The sequence below is a fragment of the Anomaloglossus baeobatrachus genome, chromosome 1, assembly GCF_048569485.1.
Source record: "Anomaloglossus baeobatrachus isolate aAnoBae1 chromosome 1, aAnoBae1.hap1, whole genome shotgun sequence".
In the NCBI taxonomy this organism is placed as follows: domain Eukaryota; kingdom Metazoa; phylum Chordata; class Amphibia; order Anura; family Aromobatidae; genus Anomaloglossus; species Anomaloglossus baeobatrachus.
In genome coordinates this window covers 332546696-332568355 of record NC_134353.1, presented here as the reverse complement: position 1 = coordinate 332568355, position 21660 = coordinate 332546696, and the positions used below count along the sequence as shown (strand labels likewise).

General features: G+C 43.1%; 1 protein-coding gene across 1 annotated transcript in view; it reads left to right on the top strand.

Annotated features, from left to right (window-relative positions):
- CCDC158 (coiled-coil domain containing 158) overlaps nucleotides 1–21660 on the top strand; it is an 84843-nt gene that overhangs the window by 15764 nt on the left and 47419 nt on the right. Inside the window, exons 9-12 of the mRNA XM_075337628.1 lie at nucleotides 7761–7863; nucleotides 17631–17741; nucleotides 19207–19404; nucleotides 20415–20888. Of these exons, the coding sequence (XP_075193743.1) occupies nucleotides 7761–7863; nucleotides 17631–17741; nucleotides 19207–19404; nucleotides 20415–20888 (886 nt within the window). The remainder of the gene's footprint in view (nucleotides 1–7760; nucleotides 7864–17630; nucleotides 17742–19206; nucleotides 19405–20414; nucleotides 20889–21660) is intronic.

The following is a 21660-nucleotide window of genomic DNA, read 5'->3' as shown; positions in this document are numbered from 1 at the left end:
AAGGGGATGAGCAAAAATATCCTATAAAACATTTAGGAATTGCAGCCATTTTTCTACAAAGCCTCCTCATTTCAGGGGCTCAAAAGAAATTGGACAAATTTATTTTGCCATAAAAAAAAATATTTATTTTTAATACTTTGTATAGAATCCTTTGCAGGCAATGACTGCCTGAAGTCTGGAAGCCATGGACGTCTCCAAACGCTGGATTTCCACCTTTGTGATTCTTTGCTGACATTTGCTGCAGCTGACTTCAGTTATTATTGCTTGTTTGTGGATTTTACTGCTTTAAGGGGTATTCCCATCATAACAGATACATTTAATTGAGCAGAAAAATGTGTAAATAAATATTTTTGTAGTTTACAGCTTGTAAAAATTATGTTCCATTCCAAAAAATAACCACCTTTCATCTTCTGGAATAGGCCCAATGGTGTTATGTTAATGAGTTTTATTTGTCCATCACAGAGGCTGCACTTGCACAGTTCTTTTCATTCTAAAAAAATACTCCCCAAGCTGTATAGAGCATGAGTGAGACGTTTCCTGAACTCACACGGGTTTGACAGCATGTAAAAATCCAGAATACTGAGGAGCGTGTGCAGTGATTGCAGACACTCTCTCCGTGCTCACACAGGTCTGACAGTGTGCGGAAGATCCAGAATACTGAGGAGCATGTACAGTGATTGCAGACACACTCTCCGTGCTCACACAGGTCTGACAGCATGCGGAAGATCCAGAATACTGAGGAGCATGTACAGTGATTGCAGACACACTCTCCGTGCTCACACAGGTCTGACAGCATGCGGAAGATCCAGAGTGCTGGGAAGCCTGTGCAGTGATTGCAGACACACTGCCTGTGCTCTCACAGTACTGACAGTGTGCGGAAGATCCAGAATGCTGTGGGGCGTGTGCAGTGATTGTGTACCGCCCCACGCTCGGCTGCAGCCAAGCCGCTCGGATCCGGGCTCGCTGGTGGGTGGCTCGAGCGTCTCCGGACCCGGATCGATCTGAAAGGGGGGGCTAGCGGTTTAGGGGACATAGGTGTACGGCCGGAGCCGTGGTTAAGTTCGTGACGCCACCCACGGGATGTGGTGAAGGTAGACACCACCGCTGCAGTTACGGGGCACCCAGGGGAGATGTTTATGCAGCAAGATGTTAACCTCTCCGTGGGCAGGGATGATGGCCCCGGGACCCGTTGGGGTGTTGTGTGGTTGGACGGTGCAGGGAGGTGCGCAGCCGGAGGGCACTGTTGTACTCATGATTAGTAATGCACACAAGTCTCTGGTAAAACAAGTTGATGGTGGTCGGTGCCCGCAGCCGGCTGAGTCGGGTCCCCCACCCGGTTGGTGGTCTCTGCCTTTTTCCTGCACCGAGTTGTGTATCTGTGGATGTCGGAAGAGCTCTTTGCCCACAGACGCTGGCCCGTGGGATCTCCTCTGCCTGTGCGGTGGCTTTCTATCCCCCTCGTTGGGCTGTTGTCTTCAGTCGGGACTTTTGGTGGGAAAGGACCTATAGTCCACACCGTAATCAGTTAATTAACTCGGTCCAGTGGCTTCTGGACCTCATTTCAGGGTCTGAGTACCCCCATTTGTGCTCCGGTTTCCGAGTCGGTACCGGCGGGCCACTACCCTGTCCCGGTCCACCACGGTTCCACCGAGCCGTCTTCCCGGCTCCTGCAGGCTGAGGCCACCGCTTGCCTCCTAGCCAAAGGTGCCCGGGCTCCTACCCTGGTACCTGTCAGTCTGCTACAGCCTGCCCTACAGGCCTGACCTCCTCCACTCACTGACTCTTACTACCACTGACTCTTTAGAACTGACTGTTTAGAACTCACTGTGTTTCTCCTGCCTCAGGCCCTCTGGATTCCTCGGTGGGCGTGGCCAACTGCCTGGCTCTGCCCCTGGTGTGTCCATCAAGCACTGAGAGAGGAGACTAGGTTTTAATGGTTGGCTGATGACACCTTTTTAGGGGACAGGTGTTGTGCGGGGCGCTATCTGTGACTACTTGGCTAGTCCAGGGCGTCACAATTGCAGACACACTCTGTGCTCACACAGGTCTGACAGTGTGCGGAAGAGCCAGAATACTGAGGAGCATGTTCAGTGATTGTAGACACACTCCCCCCACTCACACAGCTCTGACAGCAAGCGGAAGATACAGAATGCTGGGGAATGTGTGCAGTGATAGCAGACACACTCCCCATGCTCACACCGGTCTGACAGCGTGCGGAAGATCCAGAATGCTGGGAAGCATGTGCAGTGATTGCAAACATACTCCCCGCACTCACACAGGTCTGATAGCGTGTGGAAGCTCCAGAATACTGAGGAGTGTGTGCAGTGATTGCAGACACACTTCCTGTGCTCACACAGCTCTGACAGTAAGCGGAACATACAGAATGTTGGGGAATGTGTGCAGTGATAGCAGACACACTCCCCATGCTCCCACAGGTCTGACAGCGTGCGGAAGATCCAGAATGCTGGGAAGCATGTGCAGTGATTGCAAACATACTCCTCGTACTCACACAGCTCCTGGTAACGCGTGGAAGATCCAGAATGTTGGGAAGCGTGTGCAGTGATTTCAAACATAGTCCCCGCGCTCACACAGGTCTGATAGCGTGCGGAAGATCCAGAATACTGAGGAGTGTGTGCAGTGATTGCAGACACACTTCCTGTGCTCACACCGGTCTGACAGCGTGCGGAAGATCAGCTCTGAGAGTGAGCAGGATCTATAAAGCTGGGAACCGTGTGCAGTGACTGTAGACACACTCCCCGTGCTCACACAGGTCTGACAGCATGTGGATGATCCAGAATGCTGGGAAGCGTGTGCAGTGATTGCAGACACATGCATGCTATCAGACAGCTGTCTGAGATTATTCTGCTTTGACTGTGCGTGTTGTCAGAGCTGTGTGAGTGCTGGCAGTGCATCTGCGCTCACATATTTGGACATAACTGTATATTATTCTTTGTAACCCTCTGTCGTTTCAAACGATAAAATACATGCCATAGGGGTGGGATCATACAAGCCTATAAAAAATTAGTCCCATTCTCATCCAGCAAAGTGAGAATGATTTTCTCTCACTTGTCATTATTAACCTCTTATAGGACCATTTACAGTTTCCCATCTTACAGAATTGTAATGTAGCTGTAAAAATTGGATGCCACACTGATGGTCTGCATGGCATCCAATTTTTTTTATTTTTTTATTTTTTTTTTTTTGCACTGTACTGATTTCGGAGTCAAATCTCAGCATGCTGCAATTTTTTTGTCATGCCGAATACAGCTGACAAAAAGAAAAAGCAGATCTGAACCACCACATTGACTAACATTGGTCTGAGTACAATTCCTTTTTTTTATCAAATTGCGCGTGTCTGATTTATGTATCCATGTGAGTGAACCCTAAGGCTATGTGCGCACGTTGCGTTCAGTACCTTGCAGAAATGAACGCATCCTCTGGGAAAATTTGTCATTGTCAAACTTGGTTTTCACCACATAAACGCAGGAAATACGCATGCGTTTTTCTTGCGTTTTTGACGAGTTTTGACCGCGTTTTACATGCATTTCCAGTGCTTAAAATGGGATGCGTTTTCATTACAAAGACACTACTAAATAAAGTTTGAACATTTAAACACTAGGAAAAAAAAAAATAAAAAATAATCCTTTAAATCATACACTATAATGAAGATTTTCCGAAAATGATAATTGAGAGTTAATAATTATGTTCTAAATAAAGTAAATTATTGTTTGACTCTTTTTATGAGTCGGGCTGGATGTGAGGGCAAAAGGAAACCTCTTGACCTCACTATAATGCCAAAAATGCATGCTTTGATTTTGACAAAAAAAAGCATGCGTTTTGCATCAAAAATGCATGTAAAACGCTAGAAATTTGTTTTAGGAAGCGTTTTGATCATTTTCATTGACTTCAATGTTACCAAAACGCTGCCAAAACACTCAAAACAATTGACATGTTTCTTCTTCAAACGCTGAGATTTTGACAAATTTTTGTCACAAAAAACGCAGCGTTTTTGGACACAAAAGACTTGGCTTGGAAATCAAAAAGTATGCATTTTTGCATTAAAACGTTGCAGTTCGAAACGCTGCGGAAACGCATGAAAAAACGCAACGTGCGCACATAGCCTAAAGGTCCAGATTGAGAGGTCTCTGTCTATATACACATCAATCAACTGCAGTGATGCTGGGAAGGGCGAACTGGGGAAATGCAAAGTAAAATTTCCCTGAAACGCAGGAGCGTTACAGATAGTAGTAAACCTGGCTGTGATTCATGCTGTCTCCAGGTGTGGGCAGTGTGAATTACCTGAAAGGTGCCCTTTAACGCCTTCCTGCAAAATGACAGAACAGTACTTCGAGGCTGCAGGTCATTTCCAGCAGTCAGGCATACAGTTACGTCTGGTGAATGGCACGGGCACATGGGTTGTAACAGTGTCATCTGCAGCATGAGCCAGCTTTTAAACCCAACCATGCTCTTCCTGCAAATGCTGAGGCAGGACCTAATGCCGATCTCAACATTTTTCAACAGGTTTTCCACCAAACAAAATTTATTTTAGTCAATAGATCTTGGAATTATAATAAGATCCATAATTGGATGTTTAAAAAAAAAATGCTCCTGTGCTGAGATAATCTTATATATGTGCCCCTGCTATGTACTGTGTAATGGATGTGTCTGACTAGAGCGACATGGTCTGATCATACCACATCTCCTGGGCAGAGGAAAATACAAAGAGTAGAAAGACATTACAGAACGGTATCATAAATAATTTTTCTTTGAGGTAAAACTATTTTTAAAAACAGGCAGTAAAATGTTTTACCTCACAAAAAAAAATCAGCTATGATCCTGTGCTGTAATGTGTATATATATATTCTCTTTTGTGTCGTTCCCTGCCTAGGAGATGTGGTATGATCAGACCATGATACTGTACGGTCAGACACGGCCATTACACAGTACATAGCTGGGACATATATGAGATTATCTCAGCACAGGAAAACTTTTTTTTTTTTTTAATCCTATCCAATTGTGGAACTAATATTCCAAGATCTAATTATTAAAATGGTTTAAAAAGGAATTTTTTCATGGGAAATTCCTTTTATCCCCTCATAATGTCTCTGTCGGTAGGAATCTGACAAAGAAATAGCACCTTTTTGGTATCTCATCTTCACCCGCTCACAGAAAGGTTGCCGATGATTGCTACGGCAACACGGAGACCTAACAATTAACAATTGTGTCCCTGTCTGCTATATCCCTCAGTCGATCAGATCCTGCCAGGGATGGGACCTGATTGGCTAACTGTCAAACACTGACAGGGAGATAATGGACTGTAGTATATAACTACTACAGTATATTATTAATGTGATGAAAGGATCGCATGTATAAATCTTATTGTGGGATTAGCAACTACTCTAAAAAAAAAAAAAAAAGAAAAAACAGTTTTAAAGCACCACCCCAGTGGTTTTTGTTTTCAGTGCTTGAGTGGTGCTATTAATGTAAAGTCCCTGCCCTAAGTATTATACTCACCCGCCGCTGTCTTCACCGTTTGTCGGTGCCGCTTTGCCATCTTGTGAACGTAACTTCTGACTGCCGTCAGTGGTAACGGTCACGAGTTCTCAATGTCTATGAGGGAAAGAACAAAGCGGCAGTGAGAGAAGGTGAAGATGGCAGCTGGTAAGTATAAGGCTATGTCCGCACGTTGCTTTTTACCTGCTTTTTGCTGCTTTTTCAACTGCAGCGTTTAATGCCAAAATGGTTGTGTTCTGCTTTTCAAGCAAAGTCTATGGGAATTTGGGTTTCTTGTCCGCACTATGCTGTTAAAACTGCAGCCTTTTTGTTGCAGAACTTTGGTCAAAAACTCAGCTTTGCAGTGCAAAACCCAAATGGCAAAAACAATTGTCCTGTTTTTGTTTTTGCCATTTGGGTTTTGCACTGCAAAGCTGAGTTTTTGACCAAAGTTCTGCAACAAAAAGGCAGCATTTTGAACAACATAGTGCGGACAAGAAACCCAAATTCCCATAGACTTTGCTTGAATAGAAGAACACATCCATTTTGGCATTAAACAGCGCAGAAGAAAAAGCAGCAAAAAAGCAGGTAAAAAGCAACGTGCGCACATACCCTAAGACTAAGTGCAGGCAGCTTAGATTAGAAGCACCACTCCAGCGCTGCAACAAAAAATAATGCTGGAGTGGTGCTTTAAGAGATATAAAAAGTTGTTAAAAGTAAAAACTGCAAAATCACAGTTTTAAAGGTAACCTGTCATGTCCAATATGCAGCCAGAACTAGATCAGTTCTGTGTGTATATTAGCAATTCCTGTCAAACCGTCCCTGTATACACTAGAATAGATAAAGAGATCTTTAGAAAAGTATTTCTAAAGATCCTTTATGATATGCTAATGAGCGCTGGGACTAGTCCCAAGGGTGTTAGTTCCTGCGCTCATTCACTTTTAGTATATTAACACGTCAACAGGCACAGTTATGAGTATCAAATATGGTGACCAAACTCTCCCCTATATATATATTGCCATATGTGGACTTGTTTTTTTGCTGGACGAGTTGTACTTTTGAATGACACCATTAATTTTACCATATATTGTATTGGAAAACGGGAAAAAAATTCCAAGTGAGATGAAATTGCAAACAAAGTGCAATTCAACAAATGTGTTAGTATTTTTTTTTTATTTACCATGTTCACTATATGGTAAAACTGATGGGGTCAATATGAAGCCTCAAGTTGATTCCAGTTCGTAGATACCAAGCATATATACTTTTACTTTTATCTAAGGGGTGGAAAAAAATTCAGAAGTTTGTCCCAAAAAAGAATAGCCCTTTTGTCGTCATTTTCTGATACCCATAGTGTTCTCATTTTTCGGAATCTGGGGCTCAGTGACGGCTTATTTTCTGCTTCTTGAGACAAGGTTTTTAATTATACTATTATTGCATAGATATGATGTTTTGATCACCAGTTATTGCATTTTAATGAAATGTAGCGGAGACCAAAAAAACCTTAATTTTAGCGTTTGGAATTTTTTTATCGTGACGCTGTGTACCGATCATATTGATTCTATATTTTAATTGGGCATTTATGAACGCGACAATGCCAAATATGTGTATTTTTAAAACATTTTTTAATTGTTTTATTTTTAATGGGGCAAGAAAGGGGTTATTTTAAATTTTTTGTGTTTTTTATTGTTTCATATTTTTTTAAAACTTTTTTTTAACATTTTTTATTTATATTATTAGTCCTCCTAGGGGACTTTATGGCTACAGCATTGCTGTTATCAGGAGAAATTAAGTGTTTCTGTGAGCGCCGGCACCATGCCGGCTTTTACAGGAAGTGACTCATGACTACATCAGGGGTCATCATCTGACCTGCGCTGTCATGGTAGCACATTGACGCCTCATGATCGCGTCACAGGGCCACCAATGGCGGCGGGGATCAGCGCGATCCCTGCCATGGCCTTTTAAATCGCGCTGTCAAAGAGTTTGACAGCGCAATCTGAGGACTTAACAGGTGCGAATGGATCGAAAATGAGCCGCACATCAAATCAGCAGACCTAGTATGTCATTGGTCGGGAAGCGGTTAAAGTTATTTCTTGTGCAAAGGTACAAAACATAGAAAAATTGAAACAATATGAAGTAAATGAAGCTGCTTTAAAGATTTATTTGGGAAAAAGGTAGAGAACTTTGAAGATATTCAGATTTAACAATAAAAGTAACAAATCCTGTGAGGGATTGATATTCAATTGATATGATTTTTTTTTTCTTATCAGAGATCAAAATACAAAGCAAGCAGAACACATCACCAGTCTGGAATCGAAAGTTTCCCAGCTGCAAAGTGACCTGCGAAATTGTAAGAAAACGTATAAAGACAAGGTAACAAAATATAATACTTTACCAAATAAACATACAAAGGCCCTGTAAAAAGATGAGTGCAAAATAAAATTCACAAAATCCAACTGGTACATTAGGTAAACAAATGACTTATTACGTTACGAGGACAGTCAGATTAGTTTTTATTTTTTTTTGTTTCTGTTTCCAGAAAGCTCCTTTAGCCTACTAAGTACACAAGTAGAGATAAGCGAACCCAAACGGTAGTGTTCAATGTTGAAACAGAACACGGACTTTACAAAGTGTCCGAGTTTGGGTGCTTTACGTATGCTGACCACTTGAATGAGCATCTCTGTGCTCCGGGACACTCAGTGCTCGGTCCAGTGTGAGCTGCTTGTAGTGTTTGAATGGCTCGCACTGGGGGTAACAACAGCGTTACTGGTTGTAGTGTGTACAAAAAGAAAAATGGGAAAACCCGGCCTTCCCTCCTTCCCTCCCCTGGAAGTAATCTGTCTATGACTGGCTCTAATTGGGCAGTTCGGTTCTTTGCCCAATCAGTAACTTGCAGTGGAGGTCAGGTCAAGTGTCCGGGTCCCAAACTGAACTTTATCTAAAGTCCAGCTGAACTCGGCAAAACTTCCGCATCGCATTGTAATGCCCAGAAAAGTTGGGGGCTCTCCTGACAGGAGCGTGTCAGCTGCATAGAAATACATGAAGCTGACCCATTCAACTTTTTGTAAAACATGCGTGCTTGTACAAATTAAAACTTGTTGATACTCAACCTCTCAGAGTCCAGGGCTTTAGGGGGCTTTACACACAACGACATCGCTAATGAGATGTCGTTGGGGTCCCGGAATTCGTGACGCACATCCGGCCTCGTTAGCGACATCATTGCGTGTGAGATGTACGAGCGACCGCTAATGATAAAAAATACCTGATCGTTGACACGTCGTTCAAATCCCAAATATTGTTAATGGTGCAGGACGTAGGTTGTTCGTCATTCCTGAGGCAGCACACATTGCTATGTGTGACACCCCAGGAATGACAAACAACACCATACCTGCGTCCTCCGGCAATGAGGTGGGCGTGACTCTCATTTGGCTGCTCTCCGCCCCTCCGCTTCTATTGGATGCCTGCCGTGTGACGTCGCTGTGACGCCGCACGAACCGCCCCCTTAGAAAAGAGGCAGTTCGCTGGCGACAGGGACATCGTTAGGCAGGTAAGTTCCTGTGACGGGTACTAGCGATATTGTGCGCCACAGGCAGCGATTTGCCCCTGACGCACAAACGACGGGGGCGGGTGCTATCACGAGCGACATCGCTAGCGATGTCGCTGTGTGTAAAGCAGCCTTTTGTCTGTTCCTCTGGTGATTGTTCAGAGGTTACAGAAGTGATGTCACATCACCTATCACTGCGCTCAGCAACTTATGGCGTTTACATCAGCAGCCTATCCGTATTCAAGTAGTGGCGAGAAAAGTATGACCAAGATAAATAATAAATATGAGCTAATTTTGATATTTTCATCATGGCAAGCAATGTGTGGGTATATATATATATATATATATATATATATATATATATATGTGTATATATATATATATATATATAATATGCACATGTTTTAGATCACCAAACAAATGTAAATGTTAGACAATGATGACACAAGTGCACAAAATGCAGTTTATAAATGAAGGTCTTTATTAATAGAAAAAGAAGTCCAAACCTACAGAGCCCTGTGTGAAAAACTGATTGTCCACTAAACATGCTAACTGCCTCAACAACTGCAATCAAGCGTTTGCGATAACTGGCAGTAAGTCTTTAACAATGCTCTTGAGGAATTTTTGGCCCTCTCATCTTTGCACACATTGCCACATAGGAGGGTTTCCGAGCATGAACCACCTTTTTAAGGACATGGCTCAGCATCTCAATTGGATTAAGGTCAGGACTTTGACTAGGCAACTCCAAAGTCTTAATTTTGTTTTTCTTAAGCTATTCAGAGATGGACTTGCTGGATTGTTTTTGATCATTGTCCTGCTGCATAACCCAAGTGCGCTTCAGCTTGAGCTTACGAATAGATGGTCGGACATTCTCCTTCAGGATTTTTTCGTAGACAGCAGATTTCATGGTTTCATTTACCACAGCAGGTCTTCCAGGTCCTGAATCAGCAATTCAGCCCCAGACCATCACACTACCATATTTTACTCTTGGTATGATGTTCCTTTTCTGAAATGCTGTGTTACTTCTACACCAGATGTAATGGGGAATACACCTTCCAAGAAGTTCAACTTTTGTCTCATCAGTCGACAGAATATTCTACCAAAAGTCTTGGGGATTATCAAGGAGTTTTCTGGCAAAACTGAGAAGAGCCTTTATGTTAAGCAGTGATTTTCATCTTGGAACTCTGCCATGCAGGTCATTTTTGCCCAGTCTGTTTCTTATGGTGGAGTCATGAACATTGACCTTCACTGAGGCAAGTGAGGTCTGGAGTTCTTTGGTTGCTGTTGTGGGGTCTTTTGTGACCTCTTTCATGAGTCGTCGCTGCACTCTTTGGGTAATTTTAGCTAGTCGGCCACTCCTGGGGAGGTTCACCAGTGTTCCATGTTTTTGCCATTTGTGGATAATGGATTGTGGTACGCTGGAGTCCCAAAGCTTTAGAAATGGCTTTGTAATCTTTTACATATTGATAGATCTCAATTACTTTGTTTCTCATTGTTTTTGAATTTCTTTGGATTGTGGCATGATGTCTAACTTTTGAGGATCTTTTGGTCTACTTCACTTTGTCAGGCAGGTCCTATTTAAGTAATTTCTTGCTTGAGAACAGTTGTGGCAGTAATCAGGCCTGGGTGTGGCTAGGGAAATAGAACTCAGCTCAGTTAATTTATGTTTTAAGGGGGGAGGGGATTCACTTTCTCACACAGGGCCCTGTGGGTTTGGATTTCTTTTTCCCTTAATAATAAAGGCCTTCATTTTTGAACTGCATTTTGTGTTTGCTTGTGTTTATATTTCTCTAATATTTAAATTTGTTTGGTGATCTGAAACATTTAAGTGTGACAAACTTGCAAAAGAATAAAAAATTAGGAAGGCGTCAAACACTTTTTCACACCACTGTATACTGTGTATGTGGTCTGTCTTGCACCTGCTTTGTTAATTTTACACTTGCTAAATGTCATTTTGTATTCAGAATCTTGTATGTTCTCTGCTGACATTACAAGTCATCTGTCATGTATACTCTATGTCTGTGCCCTTTACTTTCTCTTGGCTGGAGACCAAAACTCTACCCGTCAGGCCTTCATTCTCCTGACAACCACTGCTATCTTTAGTCATATTGCATCATTCTACCAGGGGATTGCAAGTTTTTTGTTATCAGGATCAATGGAGCTCTCTGACCCACACTATTTGTCATTCGTTTTTAGTTTTGGTTCATTTTTATTTACATTGTTGAAATATTAGTTTAGTCCTTGATCCTGACTTGATGATATAAAACTGCATGCTCCTAAATACATAGCTGTATACCTGACTGTATTTGGTATTGGTTATTATAAAGCATAGACCTTCCCTGATCTGCTGTTCTAGGTCTGACTTATATACAGCTCAGCCCCTTCTTCCAAGGTTGTGCCTGATTTTCCCATCTTAGGCTATGTGCGCACTAGGCCGTTTTACCCGCGGATTTACCCGCGGATTTGCTGCGGAAATTTCTTGAGAAAGATTTGATATCTTTGTGCAGACATTTCCCAGCAAAACCTATGTGAAAAAAAAAATAGCTGTGCGCACGCTGCGGATTTTTCTCAAGAAAATTTCTTGAGAAAATTTTCTCGAGAAACTTTCACTCCATTCACTGTAATGTAATCGTGAAATTCCGGGGGTATACCGCAGGTAGCAAATGATGTGCGGTATACCCCCGGTATAGCCGCGATTTACCTGCGGTAATGCTCATCGCTGCCTGCGGTTTTGCAGGAAGCAATGTCATTATGCCAGGAAGAGGAAGCGGAGAGAGTAAACACACACGTCACATTCCCTGGACGCCGCACAGAAGCACTTCCATGCGACCTCCAGGTGCCCGTGCAGTCTGTGTCCCGCTCCAGCCTCGCGGCTGCCTGCACTGCTGTGTCAGTGTCTGCACGCAGTATCGGCAGCTTGTCATGCGGCAGCACAGGCAGACACTGACACAGGCAGACACTGACACTGCACTGCAGCGTGTCAGTGTGTGCCCGCAGTATCAGCAGCTTGTCACGTGGCAGCGCAGGCAGACACTGACACCCTGCAGTGCTGGCAGCCGCAGGGATGACTATCGCTGCTGTCAGGAGGTGAGATCATTACCTGCTGTGACGATCTCCTGCCTCCTGACGTCACCGCGGTCACTACTGTCTATGCCCGTCTCGCGGGCGGCCCAAGACTGTCACTAGCGGTGACGTCACGGGCTCTCGCGATACTGATGACAACGCGGCGGGCATAGAAGTCAGTGACAGCGGTGACGTCAGCAGTACAGAAGATGATCACAGCAGGTAATGATCTCATCTATGCTCCTGATGGCAGCGCTCGGCATCCCCTGCAGTGACCTGGGCTATTGATGTTAGCTCAGGTCACTGCATTGCTCTCCCAGCCAATGGGGAACATTCTGTTCTTCATTGACTGGGACAGCGACTATGGTATGGATCGCCGTGGGACCCCCCTTATTGGATTACGCCGGACGTGGAATTGATTGTTCTTTTCAATAAATTGGTGAAAGAGGGAATGTGGGGAGTGTTTTTTCAAATAAAACTTTTTTGTTGTCTATTTTTTATTTCTTACTGACTGGGTTGGTGATGTCGGGTATCTGATAGACGCCTGACCTCACCAACCCCAGGGCTTGATGCCAGGTGACATTACACATCTGGCATCAACCCCATATATTACCTCGTTTGCCAACGCACCAGAGCAACAGGATGAGTTGGGGCGAAGCGCCAGGATTGGCACGTCTAATGGATGCGCCACTTCTGGGGCGGCTGTGGCCTGCTATTTTTAGGCTGGGGAGTGTCCAATAACAGTGGACCTCCCCAGTCTGAGAATACCAGACCACAGCTGTCCGCTTTACCTTGTCTGGTGATCCAATTTGGGGGGGACCGCACGTTTTTTGTTTTAAATTATTTATATAATTTAAAATAACAGCGTGGGGTGCCCTCTGTTTTGGATTACCAGCCAAGGTAAAGCTGCCAGCTGTGGTCTGCAGGCTGCAGCCGTCTGCTTTACCCTAGCTGGCTACAAAAAATGGGGGGACCTCACGTCGGTTTTTTTTTTATTATTTATTTATTTTATGGCTAAATACAAGGCTAAGCACCCTTTAGTGCCACATGAAAGTCACTAAAGGGTGCCAGCTTAGAAAATGCAGGGAGGTGGGACATTATATAGGTCTTTCTCATCTATCTATCTATTCATCTATCCATCTTTCCCTCTATCCATTATCTGTCTATCGATTATCTATATTATTTATTGCAAAACTGCAGGGACCAACCTGCGGCAAATCTGCGGCAAATCCGCATGCGTTTTTTCCCGCGGATTTTTCCGCAGGTGCGGAAATCTTCAACTCCCAGAAGTTTCTCAAGACATTTTCTTGAGAAAAATCACTTTTCTAGTGCGCACATAGCCTTAAGCTTTTTTTGTCTCCTATATGGACAGTCTGAAGAGCAGTTGCTCACAGAATATTGTATTAATGGTCCAAATAACATGCATGCTCTGCAAGAAGAGCGTCCACCCACATTCATTGGGGAAAAGCCTGAGCAGGGCTAAATCACCTGCATTATATGTGGAACATAATCCAGCATGTGACCTGTATTGTCAAAATCAAATTTGTGAAGATATTATTAACCCCTCCCCCACCTGTCGATTTTCCATTTTTCATTTTCATTTTTGCCTCCTCTTCTTCCAAGAGCCATATCTGTCTATCAGTATAGTCATACAAGGGGTTGTTTTTTGCAGGGCGAGTTGTACTTTTGAATGACACCATTCATTCTGCCACATATTGTACTAGAAAACAGGAAAATATATTCCAAGTTTGGTGAAATTGCAAAAGAAGTTCAATTAAACATTTTTTTTTTTTTATTACCATGTTCACTATATGGTAAAACTGACCTGGGGATAGTTTTTTATTAAAGTTGGGAAAATAAATAAAAAAATTTGTAAAAAAAGAAAAAAAAAAAAAGAATTGTGCTTTTTGTTGCCATTTTCCAAGACCTGTAGTGTTCTCATTTTTTCATATTTCAGGATCTGAGGCCCAGTGACGGAGCTGACAATTATAATTCTACCATTTTTTTGGTAGATGCGATATTATAATCGACTGTTATTGCATTATTGCAATGTTGCTGCAACCAAAAAAAATGTAATTCTGGCATTTTTCTATTTTCTTTTCTTGTTACGCCCTTTACCGGTCAGATTAATTTATTTATCTTTTAATTGATCTGACATTTCCACTTTTCCGAACATTATGATACCAAATATGTGTATTTCTTCTCCTCCTCCTCCTCCTCCTCTTCCTCTTCCTCTTCATCTTCCTCCTCTTCCTCTTCTTCCTCTTCCTCCTCTTCCTCTTCCTCCTCCTCTTCCTCTTCCTCTTCCTCTTCCTCCCTTTTTTCCCCACTTTTTATTGTTTCTCCTAGTCCCCTTAGTGGACTTAAAGCTGCGTTACGTTGATCGCTTGTGCTGTACAGAGCAATGCTTCATCAACACTCTGAACAGCATAAACGCTGATCTTCTGTGAATACCAGCACTCTGCCGGCGTTCACAAGAATGTCATGGCTGACACAGGGGTCATCAGATGAACCCACGCTAACATGACAACCGGTCGGCAACCCATGGTTATGTCACGCGACTGCTGATGGGGGGTGGGGAATCATGTGCAACTTGCGACAGGCGTTAAATCCTGCTGTCAGAGATTGATAGCATGATTTAACTAGTTAACAGTAGCAGGTATTTCAAACATCCACCCACACCTGTTAGCTAAACATCTTGGCTGATCTGATTAGCCAAAATTTGTGTGGAAACATACGGGCTCGTTGTGTGAGCCCGCATCAAAGGGAGGGACATGATCTTGGACATCATAGGTCACGATGGGGTTAATATATAAATGTGATCTAACATTGTACTGAGTCTCAGACACCTCGTTTACAAAATAAATTATTTACCATCTAAAAGTATGGTAGAATACCTTGACAGTGTTGTAGGTATCATTTTATAATCGAAGTCTATGTCAGATGAAACCAAATGTATAGATTTACTTGAATGTGTCAGCCTTAAAATAAAATTCAACTGACTTTATAAAAAACCCCCAATAAGGATACATATCACTTTATTTTTATTTAATATCTAGTCCTTCCTCATGTGCCGCCCCTGCAGAGGTCGAACCGCTCGGATCCGTGTGGTGATATGTGGCTCGAGGGTCTCCGGACCCGGGGGCTTGGGGCCACTTCTAAATGTAAAAGGGGGGAGTTATTTATAGGGGAGGTATAGTTTGTGATGCCACCCGTGGTGAACGGTAATTAGGGAATACCGCCGCTGCCGTTGGGAGTACCCGGGGTGATGAAGTGGGGCAGCCAGGTGTCATATCTCTCCACGGGTAGGTGGAAGGCCCCGAGACTCTGTGGGGGAGCCGTGGGATGCAGCGATCACTCAGGTAGTCACTCAGCCAATAAGCAGATGTTGACAGCCGGGTAAACCAAATCTCGGGGTATCGCTGCCTCTTGAGGGGAGCTCGTCCGGGTCCCGTCCCCTACAGTGTTGCCTGGTGATCCGTGACCTGCCTCTTGGCACAAAGTTTTAACTTCAACGTGGTGGCCCAGTAGTCTGAAACTTGCCGGGCCCCACTCCCCACTGTGGCTAGGTGTGGGAGCCTGCTCTCAGGGCTCACACTTGGGATTTTCTTGGATCGCTTGTTTGGAAGGCCTTATCCCCCTCATTGCACTAGTGCCCCGATTCTGGAGTGGGTGGGAACAGATCATAAAGGCTCCATTCTCCTCAGGTTAATTGCCAGGTTGCCTGAAGCTTCTCCCCGACCTAGGGTCCGTGTACCCCGCCGTGCCTTTGGTCCCGGACCGGTGATAGGACCAGGCTGCTGACAGTCCTCCTTGACAGGTCCAGGCACCTAGCCACAATCCCCTGTGACTCCTCTAGGTCCAGACCACCTTCTGCAACCTAGACAGTTTCTCTTGGGAGCCACCGCTCCAAACCTCTTCTGAGCTCCTCACAGCTCGAGGGCTACTTCACTCCTCTCCTCTCACTGACTTACTACAGACTGACTGACTACACTCCTCACCTCCCCTCCCTGACCTCCCCGGTGGGCTACTCTATTCCACTCACGCCATCCACTGGTGTACCTGGTGGGTGTGGTGCAGTGTGTGTCTAGGATTTGATTTGCTGTTGGAGGCAACACTGTAAGTTGCGGACCCAGAACCAAGAGGGACTTGGAATACTGCACGGAAGGCCAGATTGTGCTGTACCCTGTGACAACCTGATAGAAAGTTTTGTTCATTTTTGTTCGTAAAATAGCTGTAGTTCAGTGGAAAAGTTCATGGAGCATGAATACTTTTTCATGGCACTGTATAGTAGATTGGTGGGGGTTTGGATTCTGAGACCCTCATAAGTCACTGAAAAAATGTTTTGAAGTGTTCAGCTCAGATGGTAGAAGTACTGAGCTCCTGCACGCAGTGTTCACACAAAAATGCTCTCATGGAAAGTCTATAAGCCTGAACTCTGTGCTTCTGCCTTCTGGACAGTGCGCTGCAGTGTGTTTTTTGAGATATTGTTGGGGTCTCAGAAACCTAACCCCTACTGATCTGCTGTACATGTTAGGAAAGGAATAGATATTAAAGGGAATCTGTCACCAGGTTTTGCTCCCCCTTTTGAGAGCAGCATAATTGTACAGTCAGAGACCCTTATTTTTTTTTTAATTTAAAGAAACTCTGTCACCAGCATAATGTAGAGACAGAGATCTTGATTCCAGTGATGTCTTCTTACTGAGCTGTTTGCTGTGATTTTGATAAAATCAATGTTTTCTCTGCTGCAGATCTAGCAGTCAGGACTCGGTTCCACTTGCGTTTTGCACGACGAGTACAATCCGATTAAACATCACTCTAGTGCAAAACTATGGGGCAGTGTCCATCTGTGATTGATTTCTCATCCAATAGCGGCATGCAGAATGCATCACAACATCCTGCGTTTGGCAGTGAGTCTCGGCTCACTCACCTCCCATGCAAGTCTATGGGAGCGTGTGAGACATCGCACTGCACTTGTATGTCATCCGAGTGCAGTGGGATATACGTAGAGACAGACAGCGGAGGAGATGGGGAGAAAGTGTTCCCTCCCTCTTCTCCGCACCTGTGATGTGATCGCAAGATCTCATCACAGTCACATGACCCCCGGCTGATGCTCGCAGGAGAGGGTCGTTAGCATATCGCTTCTGATGCTCTCGTATTGAAAGCTATATGCAAGTGGAACCGTACCCTAACATAGAGCTCATGAATATGCTGGACTATCTGGCAGCACACAAAGTAGTCCTCTAATGATGATCTACTGCTGATTAATCAGTGATTTTATCAAAACTACACTAAGCAGCCCAGTAAGTGACACACTGCTGGAATCAAGATCTCTGCCCCTACATTATCCTGGTGACAGAATCCCTTTAAATTATTATTATTATTATTAATATTATTAATAATAATAATAATAATAAGTATTCCTAAATGATTCCTGCTGAATACCTGCGATCTGAAAACTGAGGTTCATTACTCATAGGTATCTGTCGAGCACCTATTATTAATGTGATTAAGATTTTATTTTGTGTTGTAGATGGAAGAGCTAAAACATCAACTGTCATCTGCGAATGGTTCACTAAAGGACCTGAAAAATGAACATTCGCTGTGCAAGCAAGAGTATGGCGGTCAACTCCTTCACCTAAGTGTAAGAAGGCAGAAGAGAATCTCATTTTGTCTTTCTATTTTAACTAATTTTTATCTGAAGACCAAGATAATAAAGGGAATCTGTCACCAGGTTTTTGCTACTTCATCTGAACGCAACATAATGTAAGGGCAGTGTCAAGAGGGTCTCCTGTCCTGCGGAGACTTGTGACAGGTTTGAGATCCCACATTGCCTTGTGAGACTCTGGATATTAAACATATGTGCTTTATTTTAGTGCAGTAAGGGTTAAATATTGTTTCCTTGCTGATAGTTTCACGTTAGTTAATCTCAGGTGCAACCATTTTGTGACCATTCCCTTTAAACATTCACATGTTCCATCACCTGAGACTGGTTATAGAATTTCATTCCATTCTGAACTGAGCACCATTGAAGGAAGAGGTTTCTGGATGCTCTTGGAGCCGTGCCGTTTGCAACCCTTGTGTTAGGCTGCAACAGTGAAGTTGCTGATCTCTAGTCTCTCGCAGCCTGGTGTTTGGCTGCAGAAGTGGCAGCAAATCCTTTAGTCTATGTCCCCCTGTTTGTCTTCCTTCCCCTGTGTTTTATTACAGTAGTGGTGATTTCTAGTGCACTCACCGGCTTTGGAACTTTACAGGATGAGTGGAGGGACAGTTTAGGACTAGGCACGTGACTGCGTCTAGGGGAAGGACTCGTGTAGGGACATTAAGGGAGCTCAGGGTTCAGACACAGGTTAGTGTCTGGAGGTTCCCCAACCCGCACTTCCTATTCTTAGGGTCTTCCCCTCCCTTCCCATCCTTGATGGAACCTCTATGTTGCCCAGGCAGGAACCCTGATTCCAGCTATGTATCACTTTCTTTACTGGTTGCTGTTGATTAAAAAACTTATTTTCTGCAGATCTATCAGTTCTCTGAATGCTGTGCTCTGTGTGACTCCACCTACAGCATGTATTGGAAGTTTTCTATGTGCACTGTGCATAACCAGAAAGTTGCCAATCAATGGTGGGGGAGTGGTTGCTCCTTTAGTAATAATCACCTGCTGATATAGTAGTGATTTTCTAAACCTAGACTAAGCAAACCAGTAAGTTCTATTTCGCTGGAATCGTGGTCTTTGCCCCTACATCATGTTGCTCTCGGTCTGGCAAAAATCTAGTGACAAAATTCCTATAATATATTTTAAATGATAAAGTCTTACATTATTAAAGTAGTTGTCTCTTTAGTGCACCATATAAATGTCATATAGTGGGGTCCTCCACTTGGGGCCTTCCTCAATGAGCCAAAACAAAAAGCTGCCTTATTAGTATGGCTCCCATTCTGGTGAACTCTAACCTTGTTGTAGAATGACATTCATCTGAGTGGCTACTTCCCCCATTAATGTCAACTCGATTGCATTTTTTGCTGAGCTGATCTCCGTCATGGAAAGTATAAATATTATTAATGTGAATAGTCCAAAGTTTTCTTGATGAGATTGAAAATGGTCATTTCGCTTGTAGGAAGCCTTAAAGACATGTGAAACACAGTTAAACTTGGAAAAGGAGCACAACAAGCAGTTATATGATCGGGAAATAGTCAACGGTTTGACTAATGAAAACCTACAGAGAGAGCTGATTGAGCGACGGATTGAGGTCGAGAGACTCCAGGCAGTAGTAAATATGACGAATGAAGAATGCAGGAAAAAGACAGATCTTCAGGTTAGGATCTTGTAGTTTCTTGCAGAGCGATCCAAACAGAAATTCAGATACGAAAGACAACTCAGAAGTCAGTCGCTCTCACGTGATTAGCTTGTGCTATTTTTGTCCTGATTATCGCAGAAACCCTTCAATAAAAAAAACTGTCTGATTTATCTATTTATAACTGTAACAGTACTTATAAAGAATCTTTGTAGGAGGTCCAGTCGTCCCCTGCTATATCGCGATTCACTTATTGCGGCTTCACTGTATTGCAGGTATTTCTCGTTTTACAAGACGCACCAGATTATGAGATGCACCCCAAATTTAGAGGAAAAAAAGGTAAAAAAACCCCATGGGGTTCGTCTTATAATCCGGTGGTGTCTTACGGGGGATGCTCACTGTGTGTTCTGGCAGCAACAACCAGAAACTGTTAGCGGTGCTGGCTTCAAAGATATGGTGTCTGCGCAGATTGTGCAATCAGCTTAATGACGAACCTAGATCTCATCACGATACCATTTTCCTTAAGTCCGCTGCTCGGAGATCAATGGGCAGGAGGTGGCGCGTGTGCAGATGAGATCTTGAGCTGAGAGCTCAATCTGTGCATGCACCGACTCCCGGGACCATTATTTTAAGCCCACACCTCCAACATTTTCAGGATGGCCCCTGCCTCACTGTTTGCATCGCACAGTCCACAGTCTGCGTCATTGCCCCTGCCTTCTGTCACCATTCTCCACCACCCCCTGATAAGCAAGATTCGGCTTGTAAGACGCACCTCTTATTTTCCTTCCAAACGTTTTGGGAGGAAAAGTGCATCTTATCTGAAAAAATACAGGTAAATAATAAAGTAAATATAACTCTGCTACTTTGCGGATTTTCACCGATCTCTGGGATCTCTAGAACGTAGCTCCTGCAATAGGTGAGGGATCACTGTATTTGCCATTTTTACTATCAATTAAAAAAAAGTTGCTGTGATTTCATAGTATAAAACTTGAGTTATTAATAATCCCATTTATTTTTTAACATCCAAAAAGTTGAGAACTATTCAGGAGAAAACCGCAAGTCTGAATGCTACATCTTCCCAGCTGAAGTCCATAAAAGATGCTTTGCAGAAAACCACAAATGAGCTGACAGCCAAAAGCCAATGTTTGGATCACACTGAGAAAAGCTTAATGGAAACCAGAAATATTCTGTCCGAAAAGGATAAGTCATTGCAGAGAGTGGTTGATGAGCTGAAGAAACTGCGTCTATATGCCGAGTCCAAAAAACGTGAGGTCCAGCAAACTAAAGCTGACAATGAGAAAATGACAGAGATCCAAAGGGATGCCGATACCCTAAAACTACTTTTAGCAGAAAAGGATAACATGATAATAACCCTCCGAGAACAAATTGAAGCTATGACTATCATGATTGGACAACAGAACCAGAAAGTTGAAGCCTTAGAAGTGGACAAATCTCAACTCTTACGTGAAGTATCAGTTAAAAAAGCGGAAATACAGGATATAGCGGTAAGTTCTTGGTGCCAAATTTCATTGATATTTACAGGGCTTACTTGGGGCAGACTGGGAATTGATATACATTTATTATTACCAATACTTTGTCAAAAAGTGACTCAGTGCCTTATTCACACACAGTATACTTAACTGCTTCCCACCGAAGCCTGTTTTTACCATCCAGATGAGCCCAAACTTTTCATTGCTGACCAGTGTGACTTTATGAGGTAACTCTGGAATGCTTCAACGTGAAACATTAATTCTGAGAATGTTTTGTTTTGTGACATTTTGTACTTCAAGTTAATGGTATATTTTGGTCTATAGGCTTTGCCCTTATTTTTGAAAATATCAAAAATATGACAACATTTTGGAGTTTTGTTAATTTTTAAGCCATTAAGCCAAATAGTTATACCACAGAATTGTTAATGGGTAACATTTACCACATGTCTACTTTACATCAGCATCCTTTTTGAAACATAACTTTTTGCTAGGGCGTTAGAAGGGTTAAAAGTTTTAGCAGTTTTTTTTTTTTTTTTTCAAAATTTAGAAAACAATTTTTTTTTTAAGGACCACCATCACATTTGAAGTGACTTTGAGGGGTCCATATGACCCAACATACTCAAAAAATCACACAATTTTAAAAACTGTACCTCTCAAAGTGCTTAAAACCAAATTCAATACATTTATTAATCCTTTCGGTGTTTAACATAAATTAAAGCAATGTGTAAGGAAAAAAAATGAAAATGTGATTTTTTTTTTTCCACAATATTATTGCTTTAGCCACAAA